This window comes from Bos grunniens, chromosome 20, assembly GCF_055505025.1.
Source record: "Bos grunniens cultivar Pamir isolate PY7600 chromosome 20, Bosgru_T2T1.0, whole genome shotgun sequence".
In the NCBI taxonomy this organism is placed as follows: Eukaryota; Metazoa; Chordata; class Mammalia; order Artiodactyla; family Bovidae; genus Bos; species Bos grunniens.
In genome coordinates, this window is record NC_141184.1 from 63324996 (window position 1) to 63345200 (window position 20205).

General features: G+C 36.4%; 1 protein-coding gene across 2 annotated transcripts in view; it reads left to right on the forward strand.

The window, feature by feature from the left end:
• Nucleotides 1-20205, forward strand: part of FCHO2 (FCH and mu domain containing endocytic adaptor 2) — a 126789-nt gene that overhangs the window by 60124 nt on the left and 46460 nt on the right. For both annotated transcript variants that reach the window (XM_086362116.1, XM_086362117.1), the window contains 3 exons: nt 12244-12288; nt 14300-14372; nt 17527-17551. In XM_086362116.1, the coding sequence (XP_086218242.1) occupies nt 12244-12288; nt 14300-14372; nt 17527-17551 (143 nt within the window). The remainder of the gene's footprint in view (nt 1-12243; nt 12289-14299; nt 14373-17526; nt 17552-20205) is intronic.

Sequence of the window (20205 nt, forward strand, 5' to 3'; positions counted from 1 at the left end):
CTCTTATAAATAGTGCCACACTGAACATGGGGCTTCCCTGGTAACTGCTCAGATGGTAAAGAAACCGCCTGCAACGCGGAAGACCTGGGTTCGATCCCTGGGTTGGAAAGATCCCCCAGAAAAGGGCATGGCAACCTGCTCCAGTACTCTTGCCTGGAGAATCCCCATGAACAGAGGAGCCTGGTGGGCTACAGTCCATGGGGTTGCAAAGAGTCGGACACAACCGAGCGACTAAGCACATACATACACTGACCATGAGAGTGCAGCCTCTTTTTTTTTCGGTAGTGGTTTAATTGTCTTCTGATAAATATGGAGAAGTGGAATTGCTAGATCATATAGTAAGTAGTTCTATTTTTAATTTTTTGAGGAACTTCCATACTGTTTTTGTCATTACTTTTTAAATGTTGTACTGCCTGGCTTTTCTGGAATTTGAGTTACCCTGAGCAGATGCTTTGGATGTCAAAGCACTGTGTCTGAAAGAATCGTGAATAAACAGGTGTTTTCTAATTGTGAATGGCTTACTATGTTCTAATGACATTGTCTTAGTATTTCTACTCATCCTCATATATTTTAGTTGCAGCTAAAATTAAGATTAAAATCTGTATTTTTAAAATTTCCTGTTTTACAGTCATTCTGCTAATTTCACTCTGTGCTGTTTATAATTCATAAAATCTAAGCGAGTTTCCATTTATAAGAAATAAAAGGATAGATAACTTAAGTAAAAAGTTGGTAAACCAGGTCTAATATGTTTAAATAAAAGATTTTGTTGCAAAGCTTATCTATATATTCATTATATAATAATATAGGTTTATGGCTTCCATCTGAGGACATCCAGAGAGAAGGAAATGGCAACCCACTCCAGTATTCTTGCCTGGAGAATCCCAGGGACAGAGGAGCCTGGTGGGCTGCCCTCTCTGGGGTCACACAGAGCTGGACACGATTGAAGCAACTTAGCAGCAGCAGCAGAGACTATATATTGTGTTTATAGTTACAAATAGAAAAAGCCCCAGAAAGGTAGGCATAAAACCAGCCACCAAGAAAAAAGGAAAAATGAGATTCTTGTAGTCAGATCACCTACATGTGAAATTGATTAGTTTAGATTTTTAGAATTTTTCAGCTTCTAATTTTAGATATATTATTTTAAATATAGGGTATAGATAATAGAATATTATTTTAAATATAGTTGAAAAAAAATCTAGTGATCGTCTTTCTAGGCTCCTCAATGATTTGGAGTAATGCCAAACCTATAAATTAACCTTCTTCCACAAAGTTTTTTTTTGTTGTTTTTTTTTTAATTTGGAGAAGCATTGAAACGCTTCTGTAGAAAGCAAAATTAAAATTAGCTGATAAAACCAGAGCCCCACAAACCACACCAGATTTTCTGTGATTACTTCCTTTTTCTAATTGATAGTAAATGGGAATGATCAGAGAAAGAGAAAAGAATGGATGATGATTAGTGAAGAGGATAATAAGATTTGCACAAATCAGAGAGTGAAAGAGGAGAACTTCCAGAAAGGCTTTTCTTTGTGCAGAGTACACCTCTACCTTTGGATAGGGCAATGGCAGCCCCCTCCAGTACTCTTGCCTGGAAAATCCCATGGACGGAGGAGCCTGGTAGGCTATGGTGCCCTACTTACCTAGGACAGAGGCAGAGGAGTCTGCCCTGTGGGATGCGTGTGCCTCCTGATAATGGTTATCTCCTGAGCCAGATTTAGCTTTGCCTCTTATTTTGAGGCCCACAAAGAATGAATGTGGGGTGGGGAGAACATGTATTTTGTGATACATAAAATTATAAAATTCAGGTGTTGGTGTCCATGAAAGTTTTTTGAAACCAGTCACACTTGTCTGCTGTGACCCATGTCTTATCTGCTCTCACACTTTGGTAGCCAAGGTCACTAGTTGTGACAGACTTTATGACCTACAATGTCTAAAACACTTATTATCTTGACTTTTTATAGAAAATCTTTGCCCAACTTTGGAGAATGTACTTTTTTGATGTAGATGGTAGCAAGCTTGATAATACATTAGAATTGTATAACTTATAACAATACTAATTTTTTTTTTCTAAAAGTTGATTCTGCTGTTCTTGGATTCAGAAATCATTTAATCTGATACCTTACACCAACTACATCTGTGGTCATATCACAGCACAGTACCTGATCATCATCATCATAATCCTGAATTGTGAAGTAAAGATTAAACTGTTTTGAGCAGACTTTAAGGAAAACTTAGTTCTTTAATTTGAAATAACCATTAAAAATATTCACTGTATGTGCATGCTCAGTTGCGCCCAGCTCTTCACGACCCCATGGACTGTAGCCTGCCAGGCTCTTCTGTCCATGGAATTCTTCAGGCAAGAACACTGGAATGGGTAGCTATTCCCTTTTCCAGTTGATCTTCCCAACCCAGGGATTGAACCCAGGTCTCCTGCATTGCAGGGAGGTTCTTTACTGTCTGAGCCACCAGGGAGGCCTATTCAATGTATAAACACTGATCCAAAAAAAAAAAGTAAAAAAAGAAAAAAAACTAAAGGAAGCTCGTTACAATTTTTACATGTGCATCAGAATAAAGACAGGGTTTTAGTTCCTTTTGCAGTATGTAAAAGAAGTTAAATCAACTTGACCTTAAAAGGAAGTTTATGGAAAAGAAACTGAGGTACCTCAAGGATTCAAAATCAGGAATATAGCCAGGCTACAGAAGGAAACCCAAACCAGTAGAAATACTAGGTATTATTTTTCCTTTACTAAGTCTCTGCATTCTACTGCTTTTTTTTTTTCTTTGCAGAATGGCTTTCTTTGCTTCTCCGGGTACATTATGTAAGGTGATCTCTTAGTAAATTCTAGATATTTTCACTTGTCCTTTAATTGCATCCATAGCTCAGAATTAACCCAGGTTTTTGTCCTTTTTCTTGACCAGAAAGAACCTGGTCTAGGTAATCTTGGGTTGGGGTGATCTTCTTTCTCGTTCAGTCAGTTCTCACTAGGTATTACTAGTGGCTGCTGTTCTACTTGTGAACAGTGGGAAATTCCCAGAGAAGAGAGATTATAGCAAGCAGAGTGTTAGTTCCTAAAGGTTTTATTAGGATCCCAGAAAGTGAAAACATGACTTAGTCGAGGGAATGGAAGCAATGTCAGATTTTGGACATAGGGGGAGATTATGTTTCAGTGCCAAGATGCTGTGTTGGAGAACTTGGTGAAAATTTAGATTTTACAGTGACTGAAATTCTGTGGTTAAAACCTGTTCTTTTTATTTGAGATCAAGGTTCCTAAATTAGCTTCATCACAGCTTCTCAAGCCTTGGCTACCTGTGAGAATCATTTGTTGAAAATATTTTCCTTTTCCTTTTTATTTCTTTCTCTCTCTTAAAAAAATGTACAGACATTGTACTATCCCAGAAATTTTGATGTCATTGGTGAAGGGTGGGTCCTTGGTAACACTATATTTTAAAACTTATTCGATTCCAACATGCAGCCATTGTTGAGAAATTGTAGCATTACATCCCTGGATGCTTGTCATAAATGCAGACACTCAAGCCCTACCCAAGACCTACTGAATTAGAATCCAAATTTTAGTAAGATTGGTGGGCAGTTTGTGGTGCTTCCCTGGTGACTCTGGTTCAGTGGTCAAGAATCCACCTGCCCATGCAGAAGCCACAGGAGAAGTGAGTTCAGTCCCTAGGTTTGGCATATCACTTGGAGAAGGAAATGGCAACCCACTCTAGTATTCTTGCCAGGATACTCATGTGGACAGAGGAGCCTGGTGGGCTACAGTCTATGGAGTCCCTAAAGATTAAATGACTGAGCATGCACGCAGGCAGTTTGTGCAGTAAAATGGGAGAAACACTGTCTAGACTTACTGAATATCTGACAGTGGACCCAGGGAATCCTTGGGACTATCATTCTCAAAGTGTGATCCTAGGACCTACTGCATCACCTGGGAATTTGTTTAAAATGCAAATTCCTGAGCACCAACCTAGATCTTCTGTAGAGAACACTCTGCAGATAGGCCCCAACAATTTGTGGTTTAACAAGCCCTCCTGGTGCTTCTAATACAGGAAGCATTGCATTAGGAGAGTCAGAGGCAACTAGGACTTGGATTGAGGGAATTGTCTCTATAAACCTTTATTAAAAGAAATACTCCTGAAATGAAGTAGTATTGATGTTTGCAACTTTATTTTCTAATGGTTTAGTGGGTGGGGGAAAAATGTGTCTCTGAGTATGTGTAGAATAGTTCAGTCACTCATTCGTGTCCAACTCTGTGACCCTGTGGACTGCAGCACGCTAGGTTTCCCTGTCCATCACCAACGCCCGGAGCTTGCTCAAACTCATGTCCATCGAGTCGGTGATGCCATCCAATGATCATCCTCTGCCTCCCCTTCTCCTCCTCTCCTATGAGTCAGTTCTTCGCATCAGGTGGCCAGAATATTGGAGTTTCAGCTTCTGCATCAGTTCTTCCAATGAATATTCAGGGTTGATTTCTGTTAGGATTGACTGGTTTGATCTCCTTGCTGTCCAAGGGACTCTCTAGAGTCTTCTCCAACACCACAGTTCAAAAGCATCAATTCTTTGGTGCTCAGCTTTCTTTATAGTCCAACTCTCACATCCATACATGACTACTGGAAAAGCCATAGCTTTGACTAGATGGACCTTTGTCAGTAAAGTAATGTCTCTGCTTTTTAAATATCTTTCTAGGTTGGTCATAGCTTTACTTCCAAGGAGCAAGTGTCTTTTAATTTCATGGCTGCAGTCACCATCTGCAGTGATTTTGGAGCCCAAGAAAATAAAGTCTCACTGTTTTCATTGTTTCCCCATCTATTTGCCATGAAGTGATGGGATGATGGGACTGGATACCATGATCTTAGTTTTCTGAATGCTGAGCTTTAAGACAACTTTTTCACTCTCTTTCACTTTCATCAAGAGGCTCTTTAGTTCCTCTTCACTTTCTGCCATAAGGGTGGTGTCATCTGCGTATCTGAGGTTATTGATATTTCTCCCAGCAATCTTGATTCCAGCTTGTGCTTCATCCAGCCTGACATTTCTCATGATGTACTCTGCATAGAAGTTAAATAAGCATGGTGACAATATACAGCCTTGACATACTCCTTTCCCAATTTTGAACCAGTCTGTTCCACGTCTGGTTCTAATTGTTGCTTCTTGACCTGCATACAGATTTCTAAGGAGGCAAGTAAGGTGGTCTGTTTTTCCCATCTCTCTAAGAATTTTCCACAGTTTGTTGTAATCCACATGGTCAAAGGCTTTGGTGTTGTCAATAAAGCAGAAGTAGATGTTTTTTTGGAACTCTCTTGCTTTTCTGATGATCCAGCGGATGTTGTCAATTTGATCTGATTCCTCTGCCTTTTCTAAATCCAGCTTGATCATCTGGAAGTTCACAGTTCATGTACTGTTGAAGCCTGGCTTGGAGAATTTTAAGCATTACTTTGCTAGCGTGTGAGATGAGTGCAATTGTATGGTAGTTTGAGCATTCTTTGGCATTGCCTTTCTTTGGGATTGGAATGAGAACTGACCTTTTCCAGTCCTGTGGTCACTGCTGAGTTTTCCAAATTTGCTGGCATATTGAGTGCAACACTTTCAGAACATCATTTTTTAGGATTTGTACCCCCACTAGTTTTGTTTGTAGTAATGCTTCCTAAGGCCCACTTTATTTCGCACTCCAGGATGTCTGGTTCTAGATGAGTGATCACACCATCATGATTATCTGGGTCATGAAGATCTTTTTTGTATAGTTCTGTGTATTTTTGCCACCTTGTCTTAATATCTTCTGCTTCTGTAGGCCCATACCGTTTCTGTCCTTTATTGTGCCCATCTTTGCATGAAATGTTCCCTTGGTATCTCTGATTTTCTTGAAGAGATTTCTACTCTTTCCTATTCTGTTGTTTTCCTCTGTTTCTTTGCATTGATCACTGAGGAAGGCTTTCGTATGTCTCCTTGCTGTTCATTGGAACTCAGCATTCAGATAGTATATCTTTCCTTTTCTCTTTTGCCCTTAGCTTCTCTTCTTTTCTCAGGTGTTTGTAAGGCCTCCCCAGACAGCCATTTTGGCTTTTTGCATTTCTTTTTCCTGGGGATGGTCTTGATCATTGTCTCCTGTACAGTGTCATAACCTCTCCGTCCGTAGTTCATCAGGCACTCTATCAAATCTAATACCTTGAGTCTGTTTGTCACTTTCACTGTATAATCATAAGGGATTTGATTCAGGTGATACCTGAGTAGTCTAGTGGTTTTCCCTACTTTTCTTCAAATTAAGTCTGAATTTTGCAATAAGGAGTTCATGAGTGGAGCCATAGTCAGCTCCCAGTCTTGTTTTTACTGACTCTATATAGCTCCATCTTTGGCTGCAAAGAATAAAATCAGTCTGATTTCGGTGTTGACCATCTGGTGATGTCCATGTGTAGAGTCTTCTCTTGTGTTGTTGGAAGAGGGTGTTTTCTATGACCAGTGTGTTCTCTTTGCAAAACTCTGTTAGCCATTGCCCTGCTTGCTTCATTTTGTACTCCAAGGCCAAATTTGCCTGTTACTCCAGGTATCTCTTGACTTCTTACCTTTGCATTCTAGTCCCCTGTGATGCTGCTGCTGCTAAGTCACTTCAGTCATGTCCAACTCTGTGGGACCCCATGGACTGCAGCCTACCAGCCTCCTCCATCCATGGGATTTTCCAGGCAAGAGTACTGGAGTGGGGTGCCATTGCCTTCTCTGCCCCTATGATGAAGAGGCCACTTTTTTTGGTGTTAGTTCTAGAAGGTCTATAAGTCTTCATAGAACCATTCTTCTTCAGCATTAGTGGTTGGGGCATAGACCTGGATTACTATGATATTGAATGGTTTGTCTTAGAAACGAACAGAGATCACTCTGTCATTTTTGAGATTGCACCCAAGTACTGCATTTTGGACTATTGTTGAGATGAGGGCTACTCCATCTCTTCTAAGGGATTGTTGCCTGTAGTAGTAGATATAATAGTCATCTGAGTTAAATTCACCCATTCCAATCCATTTTAATTTGCTGATTACTAAAATGTTGACGTTCACTCTTGCCATCTCCTGTTTGACCACTTCCAATTTACCTTGATTCGTGGACCTAACATTCCAGGTTCCTATGCAGTATTGCTCTTTACAGCATCAGACCTTGCTTCCGTCACCAGCCACATCCACAACTGGAAGTTGTTTTTGCTTTGGCTCTATCTCTTCATTCTTTCTGGAGTTATTTCTCCACTGATCTCCAGTAGTATATTGGGCACCTACCAGCCTGGGGATTTACTCTTTTAGTGTCCTATCTTTTTGCCTTTTCATGGGGTTCTGAAGGCAAGAGTACTGAAGTTGTTTCCTGTTCCCTTCGCCAGTGGGCCACGTTATGTCAGAACTCTCCACCGTGACCCGTCCATCTTGGGTGGCCCTACACGGCATGGCTCATAGTTTCATTGAGTTAGACAAGGCTGTGGTCCATGTGTTCCATTTGATTAGCTTTCTGTGATTGTGGTTTTCATTCTGTCTGCCCTCTGATGGCTAAGGATAAGAGGCTTATGGAAGCTCCTGATGGGAGAGACTGACTATAGGGGAAACTGGGTCTTGTTCTGATAGACAGGGCCATGCTCAGTAAATCTTTAATCCAATTTTCCATTGATTGGGAGGGCTGTGTTCCCTCCCTGTTGTTTGAGCTAAGGCCAAACTATGGTAGGGGTAGTGAAGATAGTGGTGACCTCCTTCGAAAGGACTTGTGCACACACTGTTGTATTCAGTGCCCCTGACCCTGCAGCAGACCCCTGTCGATCCACCTCCACCAGAGACTCCTGGACACTCCCAGGAAGTCTGGGTCAGTCTCTTGTGGGGACACTTTTCCTTTCTCCTGTTTCCTGGTGTGCACAAGGTTTTGTTTGTGCCCCCCAAGAGTCTGTTTCCCCAGTCCTGTGTAAGTTCTGTAATCAAATCCCACTGGCCTCCAAAGTCAAATTCCCTGAGGGTTCTAAGTCCCTTTGCCAGCTCCTTAGATTGGGAAATCTGTTGTGCGTCCTAGAACTGTATAAGCAGTGTGAGAATTTCTTTGGTATAATTGTTCTGCAGTTTGTGGGTCATCTGCTCAGCAGCTCTGTGTTGGGGCTATTGGTGGCCTCCTCCAAGAGGGCTTATGCCACATACTGGGTGACCCAGATCTGCTGCACGCATAGCCCCTGCCCCCATGGCAGGCCACTGCTGATCCGTGCCTCCTCAGGAAACACGCAGACATTCAAAGGCAGGTCTGTCTTACTCTCTTTGGGGTCTCTGGGTCCTGGTGCACACAAGGTTTTGTTTGAGCCCTCCAAGCATCTCTGGTGGGTATGGGGTTTGATTCTAAATGCAATTTTGCTCCTCCTCCCATCTTGTTGTGGCTTCTCCTTTGCCCTTGGACATGGGGTATCTTTTTTGGGTGGGATCCAGCATTCTCCTGTCGATGGTTGTTCAGTAGCAAGTTGCAATTTTGGAGTTTTCATAGGAGAAGATGAGCGCACGTCCTTCTAGTCCGCCATATGTGTAGATAAGAGAAAGAGGAAGGAAATACGGCAAAAGGTATTATCACCCGTCCATATCATTTATAAAAATGATAAGACCTAGGTTTAAAAAAGGTAAGTAACTAGTCCAGGATAACTAGCCAACAAGCAAGTGGCAAAACCAGGACCTGAACCTCCATGTCCTTTGAGTACCACTGCAAGCTAGAGTTTGGTGCTCTTTTTCCTGTTAGCTTTCTTGGTTCAGCATCTGAGACACGTAGGAATGTGGCTGTGTTGCGGTCCACAGGCCCAGGAGCAAGCTTGAAAATGTCACTGACTCCCATTGTTTACGAGCCCTCCCCCGACTTTGCCTCTTTCTCTCTCCCTCCTCTCTTCCTCATCTCTCCCTCATTCTCATCACTTTTTGTTGAACTTTGAGGTCTGGGCATATTTGTATGTTTTAATTTGGCTTCTAAATAGAACCAGTGATCTGTGGTTTTAGTTGAGTATATGCAGTAAATACTTGATTTAGGTAGCCCAAACCTATTTGATTTTGGGGGCCAGTTTATAACTAGACAAAATTGCTAATTTTGTTGATGGCTTGAGATTTAGAATTGATTCCAAAACAATGGAAACTATTAATTAAATGTTTCACATTTTTTTAATATTCTACCTCATTCCACAAAATACATGTAGTGATGAAAGGTTAGTGTTAAATACATTCTTTCCTCCTGTAACATTTCTTAAAAGTTTTGCTCCAGATTAGATTTGGATGAATTGTTTAGGTTATTGACTTTTTCTCTTGCTAGCAACAATTTATTCCTACCTGATGATTAAAGCATCATATATAAGAATTGTTTGGTTTTGGATCATTGGCCCTCTTTGAGGTCTGCCTTCAATTTCTTCTGCATTTAATTGAACTCTTGATGGCATTTTTAGATAATGTATAAAAGAGCATCAGGAGGCAGAGCCAAAATGGTCTTATTTGCTTTTATACAAACTAAATTGCCCTTGTGGCCCAGCATAAAATCTAAGTACTAAGAGCAGTTATTTATTTTGACAACAGAATTAATTGAGCCTAAAACAATTGAAATTCCAGTTGTAGCAACTATTCTTTGACTCTCACTCTGGCTTTGGTACTGTCAAAAAAAGTAACTTGTCTTATGATTAAATAGCAGAATGATGGGCAGTGGACTGCATTTGGGAGAGATGCTGAATAAACTTTCTACTTGTGAAACGGTTCAGAAGTGACATGCTACCAGGGGGGTCAGAATGTGCATTGATATCCAGCTGAGCTGTCAACTGGCACTGAGCCAGGCACGCAAAGCTTTGCCATGTGAAGCAGCATGTGGAGCGTATGCCATTTGAAAGAGAAAATCTTTTTCATGCATGATTTAATGGTTTTTTTAAGGGCATATATTTAGTTTTATTGTTCCAGAAACTGTTAGTATTTCTGTTTTAATAGAAAAGATTATGTGTGGATGGAAGTCAATTAATTCTTTTAAATATATAGTAATTTTATAATTTGAAAGTATTTGACATCTAACATTTCAGAAATGTCATTTTGAATAGCTTATTTTTATTTGATATTTTTTCTGTTTCAGATAGATTTTAAGAAGATTATGTTTAAAAAAGATAAAGGGAAAAATAATCAAGATATGTCTAGGTAAAATGTGAGAAAAAAATGTAGAATTTTGTTTGAAAGGATTGATGTTAATAGGGATAAGGAATGTCTTACTATTTTCACATATTTGAAGACATCCAAAGATCTTAAAAGAATATATACTATATTTACTCAGGTGATGTTTTAAAAGGTTTTCTAGATACTGTTTTTTAAAATTGTAAATAATGCAATTTGGTATTGCTCTTTTGTTTTGTTCCCTAGAAAAAGCTCATAGCTTGAGTATTATAGATTCTGTAAATAGTTACTGGGCACAAATGATGTGCTTGTAATAGGAAAATTTTTGATTAATTATGTTTCTGGTTGTCTTTTTTTTTTTGACTGGTGGTTATAGTCTCTCAAGCTTTATTAGGAAGTGATAAAATTAATAATACATAATAAACGGCTGGTGATTTAGGCAGAGATTTTTCATTCTTCATAATTCTTAAACAGCAAAAGATGGCTGTTTATCAGATGCACATACTACTGAAATTCCTTACCTTTATTAGTCTTTCAGTTCTCATCTCTCTGTAAACTATTAGTGTAGGCCTTTAAAGGATTCTAAGACCAAGCTCATTACCCTTTCAGTTAATGAATTTTTAAGCTTCCAGATTTACAGAGTGGACCTGAAGTCCTTGAAATTTTAATTGGGCCATTTTCTGACTCTTAAGAATTTTTTGGATGGAAGTAGTGAATGTATTTTTTTCGTTTTAGCCAAATGATGTTTATTATAAGAATGCCCCAGTAGGGAAGGTATTGCTAATTAATTAATTAAGACCTTGTTTATCATCACATTTATGACTTTTATTCTGCCTATCACTAAATGTTAATCTTCTCTATTTGAATAGAAGCTGGAACTGAGGAAGTAAATCTTTGACTTAGAGGTAAAAAGAAGGACATTTTAGCCAATATTTTTAGATGCTCCTACTTGTAGAGAAATTTTCCTTGTTCGTTAGTGGTTTTCTTTCATAATGGAATGACCTATAAGAACTCTGATCATGAATTTGGACATAGTTACAGTTAAGCTTAACATATCAGAAGGATCAGTAGTGAAATCGATTATGTACTCTTTACTTCAAGCTCTATTTAAAAATCTCTTGATGTAGCAGATTGTACCAATCACCATTAATAAATTAAAAATGGTTTCACAAAAAACCTTGACTTGCATAAATTTGTATATTACAGAATAGGGCTAAAGTGACAATTTAGTGGAACGTAAAATTTTAGTTTGATAATTTGTTTTATGTATATTTCAATAGAAAAACAATTCCTACTGTTCACTACTTTATTTACTGTCTAAATAATTTGGTATTTTACATATATGAAAGATACCACATTTTATAGCATTTAAGGTTAGTCTCAGCAGACCTGTCATTTCAGGGCTGTTTTAATTGTTTTTCAGCTGGTTTCCATTTTGTTTTTGTCCCCTTCTCTGCAGTCTATCTCTGGTACCAGTGCTGAATTAATTTTATATAAGACCACTTTCAGGAAGGTGTATGTGTATCTCTTTCTCACATGAAAGCTCTTCCCATTGCCTGCAAACTAGAGTTTAAATTCTTTGACCTGCTATATGGATAGATCTGGGTTTTGACTTTAGCATCACCTCTTAGCTAGTATGTAATTAATTCACTTACTTATTTAGCAGATACTCATGGAAGACATTACTTGCTGGGGCGCAGTGGTGAACTGAACAAGCAAGGTCCCAGGCTTCCATTCTAGGAGTGTTTGCTGTCTTGGCCTCTTGGTCTTACCACCAGCACAACCAAGGATTCAGCAACTGCCTCTTACTGTTGTTTTCTCTCAACTGTACATACAACAAGCTCCCAACTACATGTTAGATCTCTGTGCTCCAAGTTGTGTGGCATCATATATAAAAGGTTTGCAGTAAATTGTGGTCATAATAATGGGCCAGTCACAGTTTTTTTTCCAGTAACACTGAACATGCTTGCTATTTGATTTTTAAACTATTGCTGATATTTTAGTTAACATCAGGTAACCCTGAAACATTTCAGAATCATTAAAAAGATGTAATGGGATCCCATCTGATTGTTTTCTGTCACTTTTTTTTTTAACCAGTACTCGTCCATGTAATAACATTTTTCTTTTTAGGCCTTATTGAATTTGAAGAATGTGACCCTGCTAGTGTGGTTGAAGGTAAGTTGACTAGTTGTAATGTGTGGCAGCTAGCTGATAGCTTCTGTTTACTGAATAGAGAGGCTGCTGCCCATTGGTGTTGGCATGTCTGTGGAGTGATGTAAAAAATCTGAATGTGGTTTAAAGGCTTGCTGTATTAATGTTTGCTTTATAAGTAATAAGTTTGCCCGAAGGATGCTAATGTGTTAGAATATATATTTTTTAAAAGATTAAATATAACATATATTTGTTTTTAGATAAACATTGAGAATGTTTTCTCCATTGATATCCTTCTTTAAACATTCTAATGTTATAAATATGAAACATCACTACATATTGATGTATACTGCTTATTCTACAATGGGTAGCATTTCAGTAATTAATAAGGTTATGCATTAATGCTAATGTGACTGTCATTCAAAATAGGTGATGATTTGAATTGGAGAAAGGGTCCACAACACTTCCTATTTAAATTTATGTTGTTTATAGTATGAAACCCAAGAGATACCTGCAGTTTTTGTTGTAGGTTTGTGTGTGTGTGTGTATTGTGTTTTATATATCACTTTGTGAGCTGCTAGAAATAATTTGCAAGCAGTCTTTGATTTTTTTCCAAGACCTGTATAAGAGTTTAGAGAAACGGTTTGCTATTTATTGTGTGTGTAAGGTTATTACTTCAGCAGTCAAGGAGCTCTAGGGCCTAGACTTTTTATAGTTACTAGCTGTTTGATTAAGAGCAGTAATTGTTTTAAGTTCTCTGTAATCTTTAAAAATTCCTCAAAAGCTGAAAAGAATTTAAAGAGTTCTTTAAAAATGTTTATAAGAAATAATACCTACTCTGAGGAAAAAAATGTATTTTATTTTTAAAATATTTTAATATGCTATACAGATATATGGTTCAGGGAATTAGTTGTACATGAAAGCAAGTACATTATTCTAAGACATTTGAATTATTATCCTGATTGTAGTGATAATAGCTGTATAACACTTAGTTACAAAAACTTAGTTACATAATACTTTTGAGTTTCTTCATCTACAAGATGTGAAGTTAGCTTGGGTGTACTCAAGCCAGTCAGTCCTAAAGGAAATCAACCATGAATATTCATCGGAAGAACTGATGCAGAAATTGAAGCACAATACTTTGGCCATCTGATCCGAAGAGTTAACTCATTGGAAAAGAGCCTGATGCTGAGAAAGATTGAAGGTGAAAGGAGAAGAGGGCAGCAGAGGATGAGATGGTTAGATAGCATCACTGACTCAGTAGACATGAATTTGAGCAAACTCCAGGAGATAGTGGAGGACAGGGAAGCCTGGTGTGCTGCAGTCCATGGGGTCGCAAAGAGTCGAACATGACTTAGCAACTGAACAACAGCAGCTAAGCTTTAAGTGCTGAATTCTATTAACAATTGATAGCATTACTGACCTTTTTAAAAAATAATTTGTCATGCAAGAAGAGGAAGAACTGCCTTATTTGGCAAAACAAATGATATTTTCCCTCATTTATGGTTGGATCCACTTATGACATTGTTTTTATTAGAGATAACACATGTACAAAAGAATGCCATATTATAAATATCTGTCATACTGTTAATGGACCTGTTGTCACTTATTTATTTAAAACAGCACATTTATATTTTGTGACCTTTTATACAGAGAATGTGATCTGACCTGCATTTATAACCAAATCTCTTATAATGAATGATGTACTTTCTTTGAAGTCTTAAGATATCTGCAAATGCTTACTTTGCCTGAGGTAATTTAGAGGAGGAGAGAATGTCATCGCTCAAGTGATTGTTCTATGTATAACCTTTTGGTGAATAACAGGCTATATTATATTAACATAAGAAAAATTTAAACAGATTATGGCCCTGATTTAAATTTTAGGGCTTAGTAATTGATGCTTGTATTTCTTTCATCCAAATTTAGTATCAACATTTATGAGCAAATCATGTGTCAGGATACAAGATGCATTCATAAATTTAATATGTTTATCAGGAAGAGTCATGTTTCTATAACAATATATGTTTATTTTAAGGTATAAAACCAAGGAAAAGAAAGACTTTTGGTTTACCAGGAATAATTAAAAAGGAAAAGGATGCAGAGTCTGTGTAAGTATATTAAGTATTGTCAAAATTCTTTCCATTTTTAGAAATAATATTTTATAAATAGTCTTATAACAATAAAACTTATTATGAATTTGAAAAGAAAAAATTATTTTGGAAATAACTCAAAAGTATATATGGCTAAGGTGTGAAAAATACAGACTTTTCTAAGAACATTTGCCAACCCCTCTAGTTTTAATTAAAAATGTTAACCTTTTATATTATTTTAAAATTTCAAGATGAAAGCTTTAGTATTTTCAAATTGAAACTTCAAAGATGCCTTTATTTTATAAAATTATACATGCATATTTAAAAAAATAAAAAATACAGTGAAAACTAAAAATTGTTCTAAGTCTTAATAACCTAAAAGCAGCACCATGGTCAACAATTCGATGAAAATCTTTCAAGACAACTCTAAGCATATAGGAACTTAGTGATATACGTATACATAAATGGAAAATGTTAAATGGAGGAGAAAAAAGCCATAACACATTTTAAACATTTATATTCATCAGTTTTAGATGGAAGATGCAGTATAAACTTCTTTTACCTTTAAAAAAAATAAATTGGTATACAGAGAAATACAGTTATCATATGTGAAATTAAACTAGTATATTAACTAACTCAAATTTTGTACCTTGGCTACACAGTAGAACTACCTGAGAAATTAAATGTATCTATGCCAGCCTCTGCTTCAGACCAGTGAAATCAGATTCTTTGGGTGTGAGGCCCCAGAAGTTTAGAAGTTTTTGTGTTGTCTTAATATACAATGGGGGTTGAGAGTCATTAAACTATGATTAACCAGAGACAAATTGGAATTAAAGGAACTTTTCTTTGCTTGATTATTCAACCCATTTAGACTGCAGAGACACTAATGCAAAATCTCAAGTGATTTGTTGATCCAGTAACACTGAATGAAATTTGTTTAAAATCCCTGCTATGCTAGCACAATCAGAAAAACCCTCCCAAGAGTTAGTATTTTGATGGACAGTCATATTTTCTATGTAAGAGAACAATTTGTGCTTTGGGTATTCTTGTCTCCTCCCTGGTTATATGCTTATCTGAGTTTCTAACATTCCAAATGTCTGTTTCTTTCCTCCTCCCTAGTGGTATTTTGGTTTAACAAATTAAGACTATTTGCAAAGTGACTTATGCCTATAGCTACTGTCTCTTCTGCAGATGTCTTTTGAACTTTGTGAAGGGGGTATTTTGCTTTGTGAAGGGGGTATTTTGCTAAGGGATGGAACCTAATCTCTTTTATAACATTGGAATTGAAGTCTAAACAGTTGATTTGTAAGTGAATTTTAAAAATGTAGCCAGTTTATCTGTTAGTGACTGTATTATAAATAGTTAATATATATAATTGACAGCTTTCACAGCTGTTCATTTAGGGAGCTTCTAATATTTTTGTGTATTTCATGTTTTTAAAGTAGTTTTTCATGATCAGTAATTTCCCAATATGATCATTAGGCCACTTGGATATTGGAATATTTTAACCAATAAGAATACTAAGTCGGAAAACTAATGCCTAAATCATTGCATCACTATCGCCATCTTTCAACACTGCTTGGCAGGAAAAATGTTAAGAGTTCACTTTGCTTGAAATGCCCGAGGCTCTTGGCGTGCTTCTTCTCATAGCCTGAAGGCTTTTGAAATGCCAGCAATTGTGTACGAGGGGTCCTGCTCAGAGCTTGGTCTTCCTGGGGCTTCATCTTCAGGTCTCATACTGCATGCTGTGAAGGCAAACAGATAAGTGCTTTACCACAAAGACTAGAGAATTCTGGCTTAAAGCCAGAGAATAAATGGTTTGGAACTTTTACATTTATATTTCAACTTTATCTTTTAAAAAGTAGATAACATCTTAAGTGATTTGATTCGTGCAGGGATTGAATTGATCATTATAGTAGCTTTTCTAGTCATTTCCTCAGAGTATACATAGGTTTTTTTGATAACAATATTCCTTATAATCTACCAATAATAAGGAAGCCCTTTTTCAGCATTTATGATTTTAAGTAAATATAAAGGCAAGTGGGATTTGCATTTACCCTCGGTGCTCCCTTTTGAATTAAGAGCAGGATAGTCATTTCCCTCTTTTTATCATTCTTTTAGTCTACTCCATCTTATCTTTATTTAAGAAAGTTCTTCATGGATTTTTCTGGTTTGTGCTTGGTCTTTGAATTGATACAGATTACCTGATTATCTTATATTTTAATTTTTTTTTATTTTCTTCATTTAGCTCTTAAAGTGTAATGTCTGCGTTTTCAGACTGTTATTAAAGTGGCAGAATCTGATATGATATTCAGTTAAGTCTATCAAGCCAAAGACTATACCTAATCCACTGCCTTTTAAATAGACACTCTAATTTCTGTTTGTGAATTTGTTTTAGAATGTATATGTATAAATTCTTCTAACCTCATTCTAATGACTTTAATGCCTTTAATTTTATATATTTAGGGCTTTATTTGTTTAGTTGAGAAGGTTGGTGTCTTTTGTTTTAGATTTAAAATAATAGTTTTCACTAGATTATATCCAGATTTATATTTGCTTATCAGTTAAATGATAAAATATCAGTGCTCAATTGCATATTACATTAGACTAGAAACTATTCCAACTGGAAGTCTAGCTGTTCATTTAACATATTTGGAGAAAAGTGGTTTCACTTCTGTATATTCTGCCTTATGGAAGTACTTCAAAGGGAATAAGTTAAAATTTTTTTATTTAAAAATGTTACTGTTGTTTACCAATAAATGTAAATACAGGCTTTTTAAAAGCCAGACTTTCTTCTTTAGGGGAGCTTTTTGTTTGTTTGCTTTTGTTTTTTTTTACCTTTTTCTACCTGAAGGATTAAAAGCCACTAGAAATCCTTGACAGCTTCGTTGATACGATTCATGTGCCAATTCATGGAAAAGAAGTAATTTTGAAAGTTTTAAAAATATTTGTAAGCTTTTGGTTTTATTTTGTCTTGTATAAGTAAAGGGGAATGTCTGAATTTTAAAATCATTTGGTATATTTTAATATTCATGATTTGATTTCTCTAAATACTTTGATGGGGTTTAAATGAAAGTTATGTTTCAGTACCAAAGCAAACACTTTCAATACAGTATATTTACCAGATAGTTCTAATAGTTGTATGTTTATAATGTTTTGTTTGTTTTAATAGGGAATGCCCTGATGCAGATTCACTTGTAAGTAGATTTTATTTTGGTTCAAACAGTTTAGCTATTTTCATTAGGAATACTGAGCATATTTGGGTTGAGTTTGTTTGCAGATCTTTCCAAAAAAAATACTAGCCATATTATTAGAGATTCACTATTGAAATTATTTTACAGATGTATTTTTGGTTTTACATTGCCAGATGCTTTCCTTTAATAAATGTAAGTTATTTCTAACTAACTTTGAAAAGTGGACATTTACTTTTAAAATTGGTGTAGAGCCATAGTATATTACTCTGTCTTGGGAAATATGTCAGATATCAAATCTGCCTGTTTTATTTTAAAATGTGCTGTTACTAATTGATTCTCACCTCTATTAAAATACTACTGTATCTGTTCATGTATTTGAGGTTTGTTTAGGAGACTGACATTTTAGAAAAAGTAGCAACAAACATGGTTAGTACTTTTGTGTGCTCTTTATTTTGTGTTTTAAAGAAAATTTGTATGTATTTCTTATTTAAATATATTTCTTCATGTATAATTAAAGAAGACATCAAATGGAGCTCCCTGTGGTTATAATGAGAGAATAGACTTACCAAGTGATGTTAAGTAATGGGTAGACAGATATGGTCAGATCTGTCATTAGGATTGGTCATTAGACACTGGTTCTGTTGCTAAGTGTAGTAGAGTTAAGCTTTCTCCTTTATTGTTCTTGCTTGCATAACTTGTTTCTTTTGACTCCAAAACATTATGGTCTTTTTCAGCATATTGGCATACCAACATAAAGAACTACATATTTTGTAAAACATTGTGGTTTATTTTATTTAAGATAAAACTCGTATTTTTGTTGCACGTTTCAGCTTTAAGATAAGAAAACTATTGTTTGTTAATAAATTTATAGTGAAAATAAATTAACTTCTGATGAGCTCTAGGCCTAAAATTATTGGTGTGTGTGGAATTTTAACATTTACTTTCCACTTGCCTGTTTTGATACCCTTAGTTTACTAATTAATGAAAAAGTCAACAGATATGTTTGGCATTTACTGTAGTGCTCATCATGCATTTTATTTCTGAATGATTTATAGCATTTATTTGATGAGTGCAACATTGAATATAAATTTTAATACTTTGTTTTATTTTATATACACACTCCTATAAATAAAATATTTAAAATTTTCTTAGTTTATTGATACTTTTCTGTAATGATCAATATTTAGTAGTTTTGAACTTTAGCCAGTACTTATCTGGAATTAGGGGCTTTAAAAGAGGACATGAAATTCTACTGCTATGTAAGAAATGATTGATCAATTTGATGGTATAGAAATGAATATCATAAAATTAGAAAAAATACACCATAGAAGGATTTGAATCACTAAAAATACAGTTGGGCAGAGTGTATTTGCAAGATGTTTAACAAGGGGCTAATTATTTTCCTTTGCAAAATTTTTATACAAGTAAGTTTAATAAAAGACAAGCAAGTATCCCAGTAGGAAAAGGGCATTAGGATAAAAACAGGCAATTTTAATAAGAATAAATAAAAGGTTGTGGTGAGTAATCATGCTGCTGCTACTGCTGCTAAGTCGCTTCAGTCGTGTCCGACTCTACAACCCCATAGACAGGAGCCCACCAGGCTCCCCCATCCCTGGGATTCTCTAGGCAAGAATACTAGAGTGGGTTGCCATTTCCTTCTCCAATAAGTAATGTTATTCAAAATTGTAGTCTTCTTCTGATGCAAATTAAAATGAAATTTCTATATTCACCAATCATACTGGCAAAAGTTTTGATACATGTGTACTGTTGTTAAGACTGTAAACTGGTATAATCTGTCTTGTGCATAGTTTGGCAGTATCTCTCCAAATAAGAAATGTATATTCTTTTTGACTTTGCAGTGCTGCTGCTAGGGCTTTACTGTTATTGCTATAGTCACAGGCATTGTGTGTATGTGCATGTGTGTGCTGCTAAGTCACTTTAGTCGTGTCCGACTCTGTGTGACCCCATAGACGGCAGCCCACCAGGCTCCCCCATCCCTGGGATTCTCCAGGCAAGAACACTGGAGTGGGTTGCCATGTCCTTCTCCAGTGCATGAAAATGAAAAGTGCAAGTGAAGTTGCTCAATCGTGTCCGACTCTTAGCGACCCCATGGACTGCAGCCTACCAGGCTCCTCCGTCCATGGGATTTTCCAGGGAAGAGTACTGGAGTGGGGTGCCATTGCATGTGTGTATTGATATATATATACACACATGTATATATATATTCTTCATCAAGATATATGCTTATATAGATAAGGAGAAAAGGTAGATAGAGACATGTTTATTTCAACACTGTTGATATTAGCAAAAAATTGGAAGCACTAAAGAAAGCATCAGTTAAAATGGGGATTGGTTAAATTATTAAACATTCACTTGAAGACATAGTCATGTTACAGAGCTAGATGGCTCTGTGTCTGTTGATGGGAAGAACTATGTGGTCTTTAAAATAATTGCTTTTTAAAATATATACATGTGTATATGATATGCATTCTCTTTTTTAAAAAGAATGAGTTACAAGATGTTGAATTTTGGTTACCTTTGAAGAGAAGGATTACAGTAGTGATCAGCAGAGAAAGGAGGCTTTCATTTTTTGTTGTTTCCTTTTGTTTATGGCCTCTGGTTTATTTAGGGCTTCCCTGGTGGCTCAGTCAGTGAAG